The 17,300-nt window shown below is 39.8% G+C and overlaps 1 protein-coding gene across 1 annotated transcript in view; it reads right to left on the reverse strand.

The window, feature by feature from the left end:
• Nucleotides 1-5,678: 5,678 nt before the first annotated feature.
• The window catches only part of CAMSAP1 (calmodulin regulated spectrin associated protein 1), a 37,080-nt gene continuing 25,458 nt past the window's right edge, over nucleotides 5,679-17,300 (reverse strand). The window contains exons 7-19 of the mRNA XM_054393333.1: nucleotides 16,158-16,299; nucleotides 15,030-15,169; nucleotides 14,840-14,936; nucleotides 14,062-14,242; nucleotides 13,353-13,447; nucleotides 12,481-12,565; nucleotides 9,531-11,967; nucleotides 8,107-8,243; nucleotides 7,810-8,018; nucleotides 7,622-7,724; nucleotides 7,134-7,249; nucleotides 6,832-6,950; nucleotides 5,679-5,981 (exon numbers count right to left, since the gene is read on the reverse strand). Coding sequence (XP_054249308.1) covers nucleotides 5,679-5,981; nucleotides 6,832-6,950; nucleotides 7,134-7,249; nucleotides 7,622-7,724; nucleotides 7,810-8,018; nucleotides 8,107-8,243; nucleotides 9,531-11,967; nucleotides 12,481-12,565; nucleotides 13,353-13,447; nucleotides 14,062-14,242; nucleotides 14,840-14,936; nucleotides 15,030-15,169; nucleotides 16,158-16,299 — 4,164 coding nt within the window. The remainder of the gene's footprint in view (nucleotides 5,982-6,831; nucleotides 6,951-7,133; nucleotides 7,250-7,621; nucleotides 7,725-7,809; nucleotides 8,019-8,106; nucleotides 8,244-9,530; nucleotides 11,968-12,480; nucleotides 12,566-13,352; nucleotides 13,448-14,061; nucleotides 14,243-14,839; nucleotides 14,937-15,029; nucleotides 15,170-16,157; nucleotides 16,300-17,300) is intronic.

Genomic DNA, 17,300 nt, shown 5'->3' on the forward strand with positions numbered 1-17,300 from the left:
CATGGCGGGTTTGATAAAATCTTGCTTTAGTTTTTAAACTGAGAATCTTAACTTACCACATGGAAGAGAGGAGCAAACCCCACACCTTTAGGTCATCTCCCATCTTCAAGGTCTTGCCCCATGAAAGAGGTCCACTGAAATCCTGAGATCTTCAAAACTCCTAGAACTAAGCTTTAAAACACCTGCAGACAGAAAGCTCAGAACCATAAAGGGCAATGCACAATACTTCTATATTGGTAACACAGCCAAACAAGATGTCCAAAATAACCCCAATATTTAGCACTTAGGAGATGCTAAGGGTTGCCTGTGGTCCAAGTGGTGACTGCAGGTTAATTGCAAAGCTTTAAACACAGCATGGGCAAGGTACTGGTATTTCATGGTGAGAAAGTTCCACCTCTAATTCTGGTTTATTTGTCCTGGCAATTTGCAGGATATAAAGAGCTACACTACTGCACATCATAGCCTTCTAGCAAAATAAAATAAAAAAAAAAAATCAAGTGAAGATTCCCTGTTTTCTTCTGTTTTCAGAAGCATGACAGAGGAAGATTAAATGTGTTGTGATATTGTGAGTGCTCAGGGTTACCTGTGGAGATGCATCAAGCTCCTTGGCTGCTCCCAACAATCTATTAAAGCTCAATCCATGATCCACAGAAATTTTAAGTGTATCACAATGTCCATGTAACACCAAAAAAAAAAAAAATTACAGAGATAAGATGAAGTAAACTACCTCCCATTTTTAATACTCAGTCTTCATATATATAATTAAACAACAGAACATCTGATCAATGTGTGGACAAGAATTCTGGTTTTGTGACTTTAATGTGTTCAAAGATGTAGTTGAGACATTAAAAAATATACTCAAGTTGACCACATGGATATCTCAACTTCCTGAAGAACATGGTAGCAAAGGTTTCACTTCTCAGCAGCTCTCCCCCCCAACACACACACCACCTTCCCCCACAAAATACTGCACAGATTGTTCCAGTTCTGCACATGTAACACAGCAGTAAAAAATGGGGACAAAAATCAGCCTCTCAAAAAAAAAAAAAAAAAAAAAACTAACCCAAAAAATCTTGTGTTACTTTCTGGAGTGCTCCAGAAATCACAGCCTGGTCTGAAGGCTTAGAATTCAGCTACTGTTTGGCAGTAGCTGCAAAAATCACACCCTGCACCTCATCCCCACCACCCTCAGCCACACCAGAATGCAGCCACCTGGCTCTCATTAAACCACTTAAAATGAATTAAATTTAACCCCCTCATTAACAGAACACTAATTGGACAAGCATGATGGCTTCATACACAGCCATAAAGATGAGCTACAAATCCCAGGTGTGGTCCTGCTGTCAGGAAGTACAACAGCCACCAAAAATTCCAGTTCAGGGTGAGGGTGACACATTGTGTTTGTTGCTGCATTTACATAAACAAAACCAAAAAGGTGAGAGGGCTTCGAGTGTTCTGGCACTGCCTCTAGTGATCAGTCCTGAAGACTTGGGGAAAAAAAGCAAAAGGAGAATTTAAGTCCTGAGATCTGTTTGAGCTACTCTTACTCTATAGTCCCAAAGATTTGGTTGTAGTAAGTCAAAACCAGTGATCACCAGTTTCTGAACCCTCCAGTGCAGCAAGAAAAGTCAAGTTTCTGGCACACTCAAGCACAGTGCTGAACTTTCTGAAGGTTTTCAAAATACGTCAGTGTTTTCAAAACTCAGATTATTCTTGCTTGGACTCTAACTCTAGCAGAGAGCACAATGGAAATGAGAAAAAAGACATTAACTACAGATGCAAACAGCACATGTAAATACACAGCAGACTGATGTATGAACATTGGAGGAAAAGAAATTGCACTTCAAAGCACTTTAAAGATGTACATTCTTGTATTTATGATGTGTAAGCAATGGAGAGAGGTCACAAACAGATTTGCTTTTGTACTGTTCTATGTGGGAAACTGCTTCTCTGGCTCAGAGTGAGCACAGCAAGAGCACTGTAGTCCAGAAGGCTGACAGATTGCTCAGCTTAGGCACAGCTTCAGGAAAATAATAGTCCTTTTTAAAAAGCCCTTGTTTTCAGACAGCTCTTGCAGCTTATTTCCCTTCAGTCGGTAAGAAAAGCTGACATTGTAGCTGTACCTAAAGCTCCCTCTCACTCCTCCTGCCCAGCCTCTCAGGACACAACCTTTGTGAGCAGCTGGGAGGATGTTTAGCCAGCTCTGCTTTGCCACAGCTAAGAGGGAACAAACCTGGCTCCAGATCACCCTGGTGAAAAACAAACTGAACAGCTTCTCCTGCAGGTTGGCAAATGATTTCTATCTACAGGAGGCACCCAGACACAGCACAATTCCAGTTCTAAGGGTATTTACACAGCACTACAGAGGCTGCAGAAAGGACAAAAGTGCAGATTCTAAGCACTGCTTTATAGAAGGGACATCAGCAAACAAGATGCTGACAGTTACCAGCATACAGCTCACCTAAATATTCCTACACATAATGATTTTCAGTCATTGAAAGTGATGGCACTGAAACCACAGCCAGAAATCCTCTGCATTCACAAGCTGCTCAACTTACTCACAAAACCTAAACCAGAGAGCTAGTCACAGTCCTGCAACCACATCTTACCCTGGGCTGACACCAAGCAGTGAATGTTTCAGTTGACATTTTGGATTATACAAAACCTATTTAAGAAAATGAGTTGTTCTTCCTTCTGCAAAGCCCTGTCTGCATGTGCCCACACATAGCTGCAGTTTTCCCACGTGCCTCTGCACATTCACCCACAAATTCTATGTTAGGCTCTCACAAAAAACCCTTCCCTTTCTTCCTGTTTCCAGACTAAATTAATACACCACAATCCTCGACAAGGCATTAATGTTTTTCTTGATAACTAAAACTCAAGACTACTGGTTTTTCAGAGAATTTATTCTCTTAGAAAATGACTTATTCCTCTATGAGGCTCAGCTTGGGAGTAATGCTGCCTACAGATGAGGAACTCCCAGCCTCCTCTTCCTCTCCAAATGGATGTCACCTTCTATTGCTTCCAGTTATAAATGAAGCCACACTGCAGCAGGATAAATAAGGACCTGATCTAGCACGATGAAATCCAGGAGGACACTTGCCTCCTTTTATTCCAGCCCTTCCTCTGAGCAGCAAAAGCTCAGCCTGAATGAGAACACAAATCACTGGAATCACTGATTTAATTCTTTTATAATCTCTCCAAACAAAGACTATCCTCTTAAAAAAAAAAAATTATTGTAGTCACAAAAAATTACTTCTGCATTGGTAAAGATTCTGCTTTGAGAACGAAAATTTCACTTCAATGCAACCAGCACTGATTCATTATGAAGCTTCAACAACCAGCTTATGTCTAACTTCTGGAGGCAACTGGCATAAGCTAACGTAAGTAAGGCATAAGCAAGCTAACACTGAAGAGCCCAACAGAAGAAATTCCCTTAGTGCTTCCAAAAATACTCTAACTGAATCCACAGATCAAAGAAAACCCTACCAGCCAGATTCAAGAGACTGAAGATGGATGAAATAAATCCTTAAAGAGACTATTAAGTTAGTTTCCAGTTCTCTGCAAGCCTTTTGGTCAAACCCTTGCACACTGCAATGAGGGTCAGGAGAGAAGCTCATGACATTATTGCAGTTGCAGGTGAAGCTTTGTAAGAGCACAACAAAACAGAATAGCACATCTTTAAAGCCTATTAGTTCTTTGAGGGGATGAAGTGTCACAACATCAAAAGCACACATAAAATAAAAAGGACATCAATTAATGATTTTTATTAAATTTCAGTGTTTCATAAAATAAATATGGTATATAATATCAAACAGTGAGAAATAAAGCACAAGCATGAAAAGCATGGTAACAAAAGTTACACTCATGACAGTGTTTAATACTTAGCGCTTTAGAAACCATAAAGCCTTTTAATTATTTACAAGCAGCAAAACTATCTAACATCATTTACAGAGTTGCAGCAGCCTAGTCAGGGAGTACTGGAAGGGGAAAGAAATAAAAATGAAATAGAAATGGAGAGACTGCAATGGAAGACCTTCACTCTGCTCTACCTAGTCAGCACTTTATCACGTACCCTATTTGCCCTTATGTACAGAACTCCTCACAACTTCCATTATTCTTAACATTTAATAATTACACTGCACTGGATTTTAGAGCTCAGGTCATCACTAGGATAGCGTAGTGCCTCTTGCACTTCAGATCCATATTCAAGTAACACTTCAAAATAAAAAGTAAACATTTACAAACCAAAGGTAGAAACCTAGAAGGTAGTAGTGTCACACCAGATGTAGCAGGTGTGGGTTAGCAGATGAAATTACAGCTACAGAAACCTCCTGGGAAGTTTAACCAGGGCTCAAAAACGGGGAATGGGAGTGTCAAAAAAAATGCACCCTGTTACCACAGCCAAAAATTTAATCTGCTGAAACATGACAACTTTTAAGGTTATAACTCAAGATTTAATATTTCAACATGAAAAGAGATCCAAGCCATTTGACTTTTGGGGGCTTCTGAAACAAATACAAATGTCTCTGTTTAAAAATTGCTTTTAAATGAGAAAAAAACAAAAGAAAACAAAACCTGAAACAACAAATTAATATATATTAATATATCACCCCAAAATAATAATAAAAAAACCCCATAACACACTCTTTGTTTTAGAGCATGCTGCTCATTCAGAATAAAGACAGGACAAAGAAAGGAGAACTACATTTCATGATGTAATAAAAACATTAAAATTTGTGATCAATTAAGTGCACCATTGTACAGGAGTAGCGTGCTCAGAGTGTAAATGTTCTACACCTACCAGAATCCACCTTTATTAAAGCAAACAAATCTTTAGGACACTACCTGAAACTGAAATCAGCATTAACTGTGCTCCAGTCAGCTTGCCTTAAAGTGTCAAGTCAGGCATATTGCAGCCAGTAGCACCTGGATGCCTCTTCATGATTGTATTCCAGATAGCTTTACATCTGTGAATGGTTTTTGTTTAAAAGGACTTGGCTTTTGCAATCCTCACAATGCTTATCCTAAACAGACTGCAAGTAAACTGGTCTGAGCAGCACAAGTTGGGGCTTTTGTCAGAAATCTGAGAGCTGGACTTACGTTGGCAGTAGATACAGTACAACAAGTCGATGTAATAAAGAGTTCCACAAAAAAGTCTGAAAGGAAGATTTCCCTAAAGACTGTTTAAAAAAAACAAAACAAAACCAAACCAAAACCAACCAAACCAAACCCACGACACTTCACCCCAGATCTGGTCAATCCTTCCACTGAAGTTTGGAGCTTGCCAACTGTTAAGAATGACAGGAAAAAGGAAGGGATGAGGTGGAGAGGAAACAGAACTAAATTATTCCCAATTTGTACCGATGAAAAGCTTCAAGTAAAAGGAAATCCACTTGTTAAAGATCTTGCTACATGCACAGTCCCTCATCAGTTGAAAGCCACAGTAGTCAGCATTGGGTGTAACAGCAGATTATCATTCATTAAAAAAAAAAACAAAAAAACAACACTGGCAATGTTCCTTCATTCTTAGTAGCTTGCATCCACGGTTTCTGTTTAGAAGCTTCTTAAAAAATGTTTATGGTTCTGCACATTTCAATCCAAACTGGAGGAAAATGGTAAACATGTCGTCTTCTGGTGCAATCCCATTCAGTAATCTTCTCCCTAAGAGCTCAGTGTCATTTACGAGTCTGAGTCTTCTTTGGCACTGCAGGTCGCTTGGCTTGCCACAAGTGGTTATGGATGGTGAGAGCATCCACACTGACAGACATGGTTTTGGCTGGAATCACATTAAACTGTTTTCTGTCCGAACTGTACTTATAAAGTTTGTCAATCATTTTCTTGGTGATGCTCTTTGGCCCTGTTCCAGTCAGCTTGTAGATTTCTTCAGTGTCGGGGTAGTAGCAATAAAGTGCTCTGAACTGGCAGCCAGCATCGCGGAACAAAATGATGTAGTGGTTGGCATCACATTTTTCTAGTTCCTGCATTGAAAAGAAACAAACACACACAGAGGATCATAGAACGGTTTGGTTGGGAGGGACCTTCAAGATCACCTAGTTCCAACACCCTGCCATGGGCAGGGACACCCCCCACGACATCAGGCTGCTCAAAGCCTCATCCAATCCATCCTTGGACACTTCCAGGGATGGGACATCTATAACCTCCCTGGGCAACCTGTTCCAGTGTCTCACCACCCTCACTGTAAAGGATTTCTTCTTCTTCTGATCTCCAGCCTAAATCAATCCTCTTCCACTAAAAAACAGATTGTTCATAATGGAAATTCCCAAGCTTTAAATTTTCACATACAGCTCAGTCAGCACTTAAAGTTTTCTGAAACACTGGATCAGCAACTAGGATTTTCAGTCCTATCAGTTGACCTCTTAGGATCATGGAGATTTGTTTCCCTACCTGGGGAAAAAAAAAAAAAAGGGGTGGGGGGGGTATGGGGGGTGTGTGGAAAATCAACCTTCATGAAGAGCTGGGAAAAAGAACTGAAACCTCCTAAGCATGGACATATGGTTGAATCCTGGTTGAATCCTCATCCCTAGAGGTGTTTAAAAGATGCAGAGATGTGATGCTGAGGGACATGATTTAGCACCAGACTTGGCAGAGCTAGAAAATGGTTGGACTTGATGATCTGAAAGGTATTTTCCAACCAAAACAATTCTATGATTCTATGTTTCCTGTAAGTCCACAGAGTCACAGGAAGTAAAAAGTTTTTGGTACTGGTACATGTTAGGAAATGGCATTTACTACAGAGCATCAGGGGGATTATGAAACAAGCATCATCTTATTGTGAGAGCATTAATAATTGTGTATTTCAGTGTTTACCTCTAATATCGAATTCTTATGTGGCTCATTCACTTTTCCAGCAAGACAGCAATGAGATATTGCATTGTGAATAATAGGTTTGTTTGATTTGCTGATGGGTTCCTTAAATAATTTTGGACCTAAGGAAGATAAAGTAGTAGAAATTATTTGCCCTGCATTCATGATTAAAAGCCCTCAAGTATTTTTCTACAGTAACTTATTTTTAGAGGTATTTAAGCAGAACAAAATACAACGTCACATCAGATACACCACAGCTTTTTATGACCTGCTATTCATACCAAATGCTCAACCAAGACAGTCACCTGTGTATTCTGCCACTGAAGCGATTGAAGATGCTGTTGAAGCATTCTCCCAGTCTCTTTCTGTGTTTCTGCTAGGATTTCTGCTCAGTATAGGTAAGGACTCCATTGATTCAACTCTGAAGAAGATGGATAATTAAAAAAAAAAATTATATGCCAAGATTTTGGGTTTTTTCCCTGCAGTCTTAAATAAATCCACCAGTTGCTGTCCCTGAACAAAACAGGCTATTGTGTCTTTTCCTCCCCCAAAGCAGTCAGATTCTCCCCACTAGATGATCAAAGCAAAATTCTATTATTCTTCTGGGAGAAAACAAAACAAAATTGCAAGTTTGTACAGAACATCCGAGTTGGCAGCCAGATAAAATAGAAGATGAATTCAGCAATTACTGTTGTGCCTTCATGCCAGTGAAGTAAAACAAACTCCACAGATTCCCAGCACCGTTTCATAACACAGTAAAAAGTCCAAATATCAACATTAATCCTCTCTCTACCTCTGAGACGGCGTGCCACCAGAGTGAACACTTTCAGGTTCAGTTGTTGCTGCTGAGGCCAAAGACAGACTGGAACCAGACTGAGCACTGCTCAAATTATCAGCTACAAAATAAAAGAGAGCATGTGAACACATTTTGTTAGAGCAGATTTGCAGACTCAGTGAAAGCAAACAAATCAAAACCCTTACGTGTGGAAGAGCACTTTGTCCCTGTATCACTGTAAGATTCTTCACGATGGACTGACTTTGGCCTAGGTTTTTTGGGCTTTGATTTGGGCTTTCCAAGCCCCTGCTCCTCCAAAATCTGCTGCTGTTTTTTCCTTAGGTATTCTTGCTTGATCAGTTCTCTTCGAGCCTTCTCTTCTTCTTTCCGTATCCGGTCCTCCTCAGCTTTGCGGCTGAAAAGCAGACACATTATATTTAACACATAATAAATGTCCTCACCTTAAAGATTAAAAAGGGATATTTTTTTCCATGTGTTATTACCGAGCTTCATCTCTTTTTTGCTCAACTTCAGCCTCCAACTGCTGCTTCCGAAGCCGAGCCTCCTCAGCTTTGCGCTGCTGTTTCAAGAGGAACGCTGCACGTTTTTTTGCGAGCTCATCTTCTGCTTTCTGTTCATCCTGCAGAATTCATGGGGACAGAGAGTTTTAAAAAAAAGTGAAAAAAAATTCATCTGAACATCACAAGATTGCTGAGGATTCTGGGAAGATTTTAGGAAACTAAACAATTCCTTTTGGAAATGTTTACATTTTGAGAATGGAGTTAAATCAGAGCTGCATTAAACTTTTTGTTGCTTAATAAAAATTTAAGTGACAGTTTTAGTGTTTCTTTAAGTCTGAGGAAAAAAAAGAAGTCTCATTTTTTTCTGATTTGGTTTTGAGTGTGCTTAATCATCACCAAACCACCTAGAACCACAAAGTCCAATGTCACTACCAGGATGGAAAGCACAAATAACCCCAGCACAACAATAACCTTTGAGTCAATCAATATTAATCATATTAAATAAAGCCAGAAGTCAAATTCAAAGAGATTGAGACTTTCTTGAAAGAAATTAAAGAAGTATTGTCATGACAACACACTCTAGGTATTTACAATAAATCACTGCTAAACACATTGCTAAGATACTCAATGTTCCCAGAGCAGTGCTGAACTTCACTAGAAGGAGTAAACATTATTTAAACCTATCCAACCCAACAATGTGAGAAACAGCAGGGTACTACAAACTTAACAGCTTAATAACCAGCCTTTCCCCAAGCCAGTCAGGTGCAAAATGAAAAAAAAATACATCAGTTTAGTACCTTTTCATCATACCTTCATAGGACAAAACCAAAAGCTGCAAGAAATCCACTCGTTTATTCCACTGAATCACCTGTCACCTGCATCTACAGCCATACAGATGAATTCTCCATTACAGTCCTTGACTTTTAAGCTGCTCAAGATCAGAAAAATTTGGGTGCAAAGGACACTAAGCTCCCTGACATGTTTTCAAATTTGCTCAGCGTGTTTTACGAGATACCTGTGCTCTGTCAGAAATATTTTTTTGTTCATTTGATACAGGTTCACAGAATGCTGCGATTCCAAAAATGCTAATTTCTTCCCTTGCATCCTGTGGCAATTTTACAACATGCTTCTATGTCTGCCCATTTCTCAGGGAAGGAAAAAATGAGGAAAGAGAAGAAAAGCAAAGTTAAGCCTGGTTACCAGTGAGGTTAGCAAGAACCAGGATTTCATACATTAAGTCAAAAAACTTACTTCTCCACAAGCAATTATTTTCCACCGCACCTTTAAAAAATCCTAATACTGCACCCAAAGTGTATCATGTTCCAGCTGAATACTGAAGACAAAAGCAATTCTAACTCTAGGTAAATGTTTAACAATAACCAAATACAGAAAAGCAATTTGTTTACCTTGAAGAAAAACCCCACACCAGATTTCTGATCGCTTTCACTAATTACATCTGTAGAGCTATCCTGGTTTTCAAGTTCTCCTTCATCAGGAGCTTTTAGTTCAGACAAGTCTACCTCAATGAGATTAGCCTTGCTTCTCAGTGGCTCATCCACTGGGACATTTTCTTTTCCTGAGCCATCAGAAGAATTCAACCCTGTTTCCTTGAAGCTGTCATTCACCTCATTGCTCATTTCAGAAATAATATTTGCATCTTTGGAGGTGGAAAGAGCGAGAGCCCGTTGATTGCTCTCATCATGAAGTCTATAGGTATCAAAGAAACACTTTTCTTGAGCAGCACTTCCATGATCAGGGCTATTTTCCAAACTGATGTCTGTTGGTGTCTTGGCCAAGCTGTTGGATGGAAATGGTCTTAAATGTGGTAAGGTTTCTAGAGTCTGTGTTGGGGTTTTAACACGTGCTGAGTTCTGTTGTCTGTCTTTAGTGACTTTCAGATCAGTTGGTCGTCCTGATCGAGAACTCCTTCCTTGACCAAATCGAGGTGGCTTCCGAAGACTGTTCATTCCAGTTGGAGACAGGGGCTCAACAAAATGAATCGATGGTTTTACCTTTTGGTCCTGAGAGTTACTTCTGGTTCCTGGTGTTGGCACTGTTGGAGATTTCATAAGCAGTTCTTGTTGCTGAGAAATCTTTAGTATAGCCTGCTGGAGTGTACTGATTGTTTCATTTAGTTTTTCAATGGAGAGATCACATTCGTTTATATCCACCTCAGACACATTGTCTTCTAGAAGGGCAACAGAAATAATTTTACTTTTTTCCAAGTCATGCATAGCAGCAGAGTCTTTTGGTTTATGCGGCTCAGCAAAAGCCAGGCTTTCTTGCATTTTCACTTTTGTTACTTCTTGCGAATCATTAAGCATTTCTTCTCTCTCCTCCTCTTTCACAAGAAACTCCTCAGATTTGGAACCTACAGAAACTTCATCTAAGTCTTCACCGTTGTGCCGAGAAAACTCTTTTGTGAAATGTTCTGGTTTAAGAGGCTGTGGAACATCAGGAGATTTCCCTTTTTTAACCACATGCAAGAAAGCTGCCTTGCCCAATTTTAGTCGCTGCCTCGCTGATAAGGCTTCCATCTTTTTCTTCTGAGCTTCTATTGCCCTTCGTTTCTCTTCCAACTGCATATGAAGCTGCACCAATTCTGAGGCTAGAAGATTAACGTTATCTTTGTTTTGCCTGTTGGGGCTTTGTTCTCGCTTTTGTTTCCACGTGGTCAGTGGTGCTGGGCAGCTCTCCGAGCCGTCTGGCGTGGTCTTTTGTGAACTACTTGTGCTGGACTTTGTTTCATAGCTATTAAGCCTCTGAAGCTTCCGTTCTGCAAAGTTGGTCATTCGAACGCTGCCACTCGTCACTGACACTCCGCTGATTTGAGAAGTTGTGCTCAAACAGGGGCTGGAGCGGCCGCTAGCGTCGTCCTTATCTTCATGCTCTTTTACCTTCATATCTTCTTGCAATTTTGCAGATTCCTCCTCACCAATGTATTTAGCAACTATAGGGTGGTCATCTATGACTACCAAGTCTTGATCAGCCTCATCTATGTCCAAGAGGTCTGAGTCAGAGTCCTGTCTCACCATAGTCCATGTAGTATCCGCAAGGTGTGAATTGAGACCTTTCACGTAACTGACATTGACTTTGCTTGCTATGTCATCATCTGATTTAGCAGCATGAAGAAAAAATCCTCCAGTGGGTAGCTCCTGAGTGGAAGGATCTAAACTGCTACTAGCCAAAGGTCTGGAAGCCTCTAAGCTTGCCTCCAGCAGTGCCACTGAATCTGCAGGACTAGGATCTGCAACAGGAGCGAAATCAGTACTGGAGATTGGGGTAAAAGTCCTATTGAGGTCATGATCACCATGACTGCTATTTGCTTTCTTACGGATCAAAGGCAAGTGTCCTTCATTTAATCTCTTTACTATAAAACTCCTTTGTTTCCCCTCCCCACATTCATCCTCTTTATTGATTATCTGTTTTTCCTTTGCTGGTTTTAGAACTGCAGGCATTAAAGGCTCCAAGTAAAAACTCTCTGGCTTGCTTTCTGAAGTCTCGCTATGTGTTTTTGGAGACCACGCAGTTGTAACAATGCTGGGCACCCTGGCTGAGGCATTCTGTGACTCAAGATCACCACGGTTTGGCCTGTCTTCAGATCTGATTATTGCAATAAGCTCCTCATCTTCATCCTCAATTTCGACATTGTTCAGCAAGCTCTTCCCGTTGGTTTTTGCTGAGGGAGGATGGGGTTGATTTTTTGGAGTTACATTAACAATGTTTGAAGCAAGACTGTCTTTGCTGATGGATCTGGCCAGACTAATGCTATCACCAGACCCAGGGTCCACATCAGTACTGGCAGAATGATGAAGAGCAAATGGTGTTGGCTGAGACAGAGGCCTAGAAAAGGTAAGAACAGTTTAGTGATGCTTCAGCACCAAAAAAAAAAAAAAAAAAAAAAATCACAATTTGTTGAACTAAGAAACATGATAAAGGCAGCTAGATTTTTTTTGTTCCATTGGAAAATGTATCTGGTATCAGAAGTGACCAGCAATACTAGGTAGCAACCTCACATATTTCAATTTCCAACAGTGCCTACTGAAAATAATTGAAATAATTGATTTTAGCATTGCAAATACTTTTCAATGATCTCTGAAAATGCACATTAGAAAACAAAACTAAGTGACTACCAGAGAGGTGTTAAATGCCCCTTCCCTGGCAACATTCTGGGTCAGGCTGGACAGCGATCTGACCAACCTCCCTTAACACAGAGGGGTTGGACTAGATGACCTTTAAAGGTCATTCTATGACTCTCATTCCATTCTAAGGAAGTGGTACTACATTGTCACAATGAAACTGTCACAGTATGCTTTCATGAAACAGTACTGCAGTACTGAAAAGCATTTCTGTTACCTGGGTTTCCTCTCTGGCCATGCAAGAACCGCACCTCGTGGCTGCCCATCAACACGGGTCAGAGAGTTAGAACGATGCCTATGACCTGAAAGATTTTAAATTGGCAACAGTTTAGGAATGGTCTTTAAGTAGTATTTTTGCTTTATTTAATAGCAAACATAATAAACTCTTTCACCAAGAGATGGCAGCAGCAAACAGATTTTCTGAAATACTAACCCAAGTCTGAAAAACAAATACAATCACATAAACACATCTGTGATTTTTTGATTTCCGAACATGAAACTCTTCAATTTGCCTTCCCCATCAGCCCCACAATCTTAAAAAAGAAAAAAAAAATGAAAGGAGAAAACAGTCCTCATTGCATGTTGTTAGAGCCTAAAAAGCTGGAATGTTGAAGCTCAGCTGATGAAAGAAAAGAAATGCTGAGCATCTTTGTGTAAGTACAAAACCTAGGTTACCAGTAATTAAAAATAAAAATGTTTAGGCACAATATGTCATGTACTAGAGTGCGTTTGTCATGCTTGGATGCCAATCTTACTTCCCAAGATTCCTAAGATTCGTAAGACATCTAACCTGTGGCTTTTTCCTTTCTTTTCACAGAATTGACTTAGTCTCAGTTTCTTTACTTGGGATTCTGAGAAAAAGCTCATTTGTGAGGGAAAAAATATTTTAAAAAATCCAGTAATTTTCTTTAAAGATCTTTAACATTTATTAATGCAAACAAAACTCAAGCTAAACATGCTTACTACTTGGCTGACTGCAGTTTAATTCCATTTTAGATCACTCACATACACAAACTTAGGGTTTTTTTTCATTACTGCATTGACATTGATGGCCATTGTCTGTGGAATGCAAATTCAAAGTTGACTTACCAGGGCTGTCTTCTCCCTGTAGAGATTTTTGTTGCTTTTGCCTCAAGGGGAGTAGTGGATGGGAAGGGCTGAAGGCAGGGCTTCCTCCTTTGCCACTAATTCAGAAAAGAAAAAATTCATTACTACAAGAGATTATACAGTGCCAGTTGTCCCTGTTCTCTTTAAAACACTAATGTATCATGGAAGAAGTTGCTTAAAGTGAAGAAAAAGTTTTCATATCTAACAAAACCAAAGTAAACCTGAAACCAAGATGCTTAAGTGTCCAAACACAGCAGATTTAAAGCGTACTTTATGTAAACAGTACATCAGAGAAAGTAAAGGCTGAAATAACCTATTGGTTGCCATCAAACTTAGGTCAGCTGAAAAACCTTGTAATTAACCTTCTAGTATCTTAGATTCTATTTAAGTTTGTTTTCTTATCATGTCTTACAGGATATGGCTTAGTCAAGATGAGCTACCGGAACATCACATTTCACATTTTTCCAAACTAGAAGCCAGACTAATGACTTCTGTCATGCAATGGTGACATTTACTGGAGGCATTTATTGGCATTTGCCAAACACATCAAACATAACAGAGCACTTCAGAACACAGTAAAGACTGACTGCACGCAACTCAAATTGACTCCATTTGCAGCAAAATCTGAGCATTTAGCAGCAGAAATCCCTAGGTTATCCAGTGAAGATTGAAGGCTATCAAACAGACTCACAGGTAGTCGGGCTCCTCAGGGTGCAGGTAGTATCTGCTGCACTCAGGGCCTGCCTGAGCTGAGGGCTGCACGTCTGCTGGAGCTGTACTAGCAGGGCTGGCCATGAAGCTTCGCTTGGTTGCGTTGGAAATAGGAACAGGGGGGCGACTGCTCTTCTGCTGCAGCACTGTTTTTACATTAACTGATTCATAACATTAACACAATTTGTATTAGCCATTGAAATAAACAGAACAGGAACTTTTCAGACTGCAGAATATCAAAATGAAAAATTTACAACACAACACCAAAATGAAACCCAAAGTAACTGTATTTAAAATATAGATTCATAGAATGTTTTGGGTTAGAACGGACCTGGGCATGGGCAGGGACACCTTCCACTAGACCAGGTAGTTCAAGGATTCAATTAACCTGGCCTTGAACAACTCCAGGGAAGGGGCATCCATGATGCCCCTGGGCAACCTGTCCCAGTGTCTCACCACCTTCACTGTAAAGAATTTCTTTCTAATATCCAGTCTAAATCTACTCTCCTCCGATATCTTACAGTCACCTCACAGAAAAGGAAGTTCTAATTAGTGAGTCTAGGGAAAAAAATTATCTATCTCATTCCAAATGTCAGAACTCAAGTATATCTAGGACAAACTTCCTTCCTTTTTTACAGCTTTCAAAGATCTCAGCAAGCAGAAAGTTTGACAAGAAATTCCAAAGGACACCATGTAACAGTTTCAATGCAATGCGTTTTAAAGGACATGCTAACATTTATCAAGAGTTAAAAACTTACCATCTTTTATTTCCTGAATATCTCTTGGCTGTACAAAGTCTGGTTTGACATTCTCAAACCACCAGAAGAGTTCCGCAATGAATACCATGACGTTAGGCTACAAGAGGGAGAAAGAAAAAAAAGCCCATCTCACAGTCACAAAACACTTAGGATTCAGCCCTCTTTTATTATCCTTCATTATGTTTCTTACCTTTAAAACCAAAGGAGCATATAACATGTCTTCCAACGTGAGGTAAAAGCATTTATTTAGGTATTCGTTTGAGAATTCTCTCAGCAGCTGAATGTTATAGAGGCTGTCTGCAATTGAAGTGACTTCCTTCAAACAAATATCTAGGAAAGTGAGAAAGGTGGCTAAGTTACAACACTATTGCAATGAATTAACTTCTCATCCACAACTAACAGAAAGACTTCAGGCAGGAGCTTCACAGACTGCTTATACACCATCATTTAATTCTTATCAGCTACTAATGGCATTTCTCTACCTGTTAAGTACCAGAGAGAAAGGAAAAGGAGAGGAACCCCCCCCACAAATAAAATGAGTATCAATTCTGCACTCATTGTAGAATCCAGACAGGATCCTGTGTATCACAGCAACAGAGGTAAGTAGGTTACAAATAATACACACAATGACAAAATACAAAAACAATTAAATCCAAACATCTTGATTTGCAAATACTAAAAGGTTACTCCTAAGATTCACACTGCTGGCTGCTTCAGAAACCATTCAGGAGCTCTGCAAGGTACAACAAATCTGAGAATTTAAAAAACAATACAAAATGTTGACCTGTAGAACTAAAATTCAACAAGGATATTGAATTATTAAAAAAAGACCAAATAAACCACAAAACATTTCCTGGAAAAGAGAACTCATGTTTGATATGCTGAAGAGTGACAACTGCTGAAGACTGGCAGAAGCTATTTTAAGATCTAGATTATAAAATGTCCAATTCTCTACTCCTACAGAACATAAGAACTGGCAGTGAACAGCAGTTAGACATGTCCTCCTTTGTTATGGTCTATTGAAACCAAGCTCAGTCACTTGAGCCACAAAAAGTCCTATCATCTAGACTTATAAAGGAAATTATTTTGTAGCTCTTAATATACAGAACAAAGCCTTCTAAAAATAAAGTCAAAGAGAAGTTACTTTTGAAATACACTGAGGCAGGTTCCATATTTGACCTGGCTAACTTGCTGTAGTTCACTACCTACTAGATGTGTCACACTTTCATTTGATAATCTCTTTCTAGTTCAGCTTCCAAAGATTGAAGAAGTTGCCTTTTTTTTTTTTTTAATTTTAATAGTAATCTTTATTACATACCATCTAGTTTCATGTGCTCTGGACAGTAATAGTGTATTACAGCCAGAAGAGCAGCACCATCACTACCATCCTTCATCAAATCTTCAAGCAAAGGAAAGTAAGGCAATTGCCTGCTTGAAAGATGGTCTCTTCGGTAACGCACCTGGCAAAAGAACACAAAGGTTCATGAGATGCTAACAGAAAGAGAAGAGAAGAGAAAAAAAAAGTCATTTTGTTAAGCAGTGAAAACTCTTTACGGTGGATCCTTTACAGCATTCTGCTCTAAGTCAAACCCAATTTACAAAGTCACGTTTTTCTCCCAATGGAAGCCAATTCTGAAGAACATAGTGCTCCTCTTTTAATCATTCTCCTCATATCTGGAAGCAACCCATGCTGCTAAATTCCTCGCTTTGTCCACCCATTTTAACTTGTTTCAAGCAATTTAAGTCAAAATCCTTCCACACAGATGCATGAATGCAGCAGATCCAAAGAAAGAGACATGGATAACTACATGAAAACACGTAAAGCTTGGGAGAAACAAACCAAACCAAAAGAACAGCCAAAAATAATCAGATGAGCTGGTGCTTTCTCATACGTTACCTACATCCACAGACTTGCCATCATGTCCACAGACAGCAAAGTTCCCTCAGAGAGATTCAGAACATTCTATATCTGCCAAGCCAGAACCCAACACTAATGGCGTGCAAAACAAAAAGACTTGGCCTTTTGCAAAAGTGGTCAGCAAGAGGAGCAACAGGCCTGGCACAGCAGCAGCAAGGCTCTCTTTGGCTGCACTACAGAGCAGTACCAAACTCTTCTGCAAACCCCTCCCCAGCCCTCATGTCATTTGGAGCATGGCTGAAGAGCAGCTAAAGCCAGACAACTATGGAACAAATCTTGGCATTTCTTTTTGCAGTCTTTGCAAGAGAATTTTAGTATTGATAGTTACTAGACACCCACACTGCCAGCTAGACTAGAAGGCTCTACCTATAGGTTGGAGCAGCAAAGCACAGGCAAGCAAGAGGGCAGTAAGGCACAGAGCCTAGCAGGAATACCTCTCAGTGCTGGAAAAAGGTTCCTTTTACCCTTTAGCAATTAATATCACCTAGCATTTAACAAAGTAACTCAATCAATGTGCTGGCCTAACATGCAGTTATACAGAGA

The sequence above is a fragment of the Indicator indicator genome, chromosome 28 (assembly GCF_027791375.1).
Source record: "Indicator indicator isolate 239-I01 chromosome 28, UM_Iind_1.1, whole genome shotgun sequence".
Taxonomy (NCBI): domain Eukaryota; kingdom Metazoa; phylum Chordata; class Aves; order Piciformes; family Indicatoridae; genus Indicator; species Indicator indicator.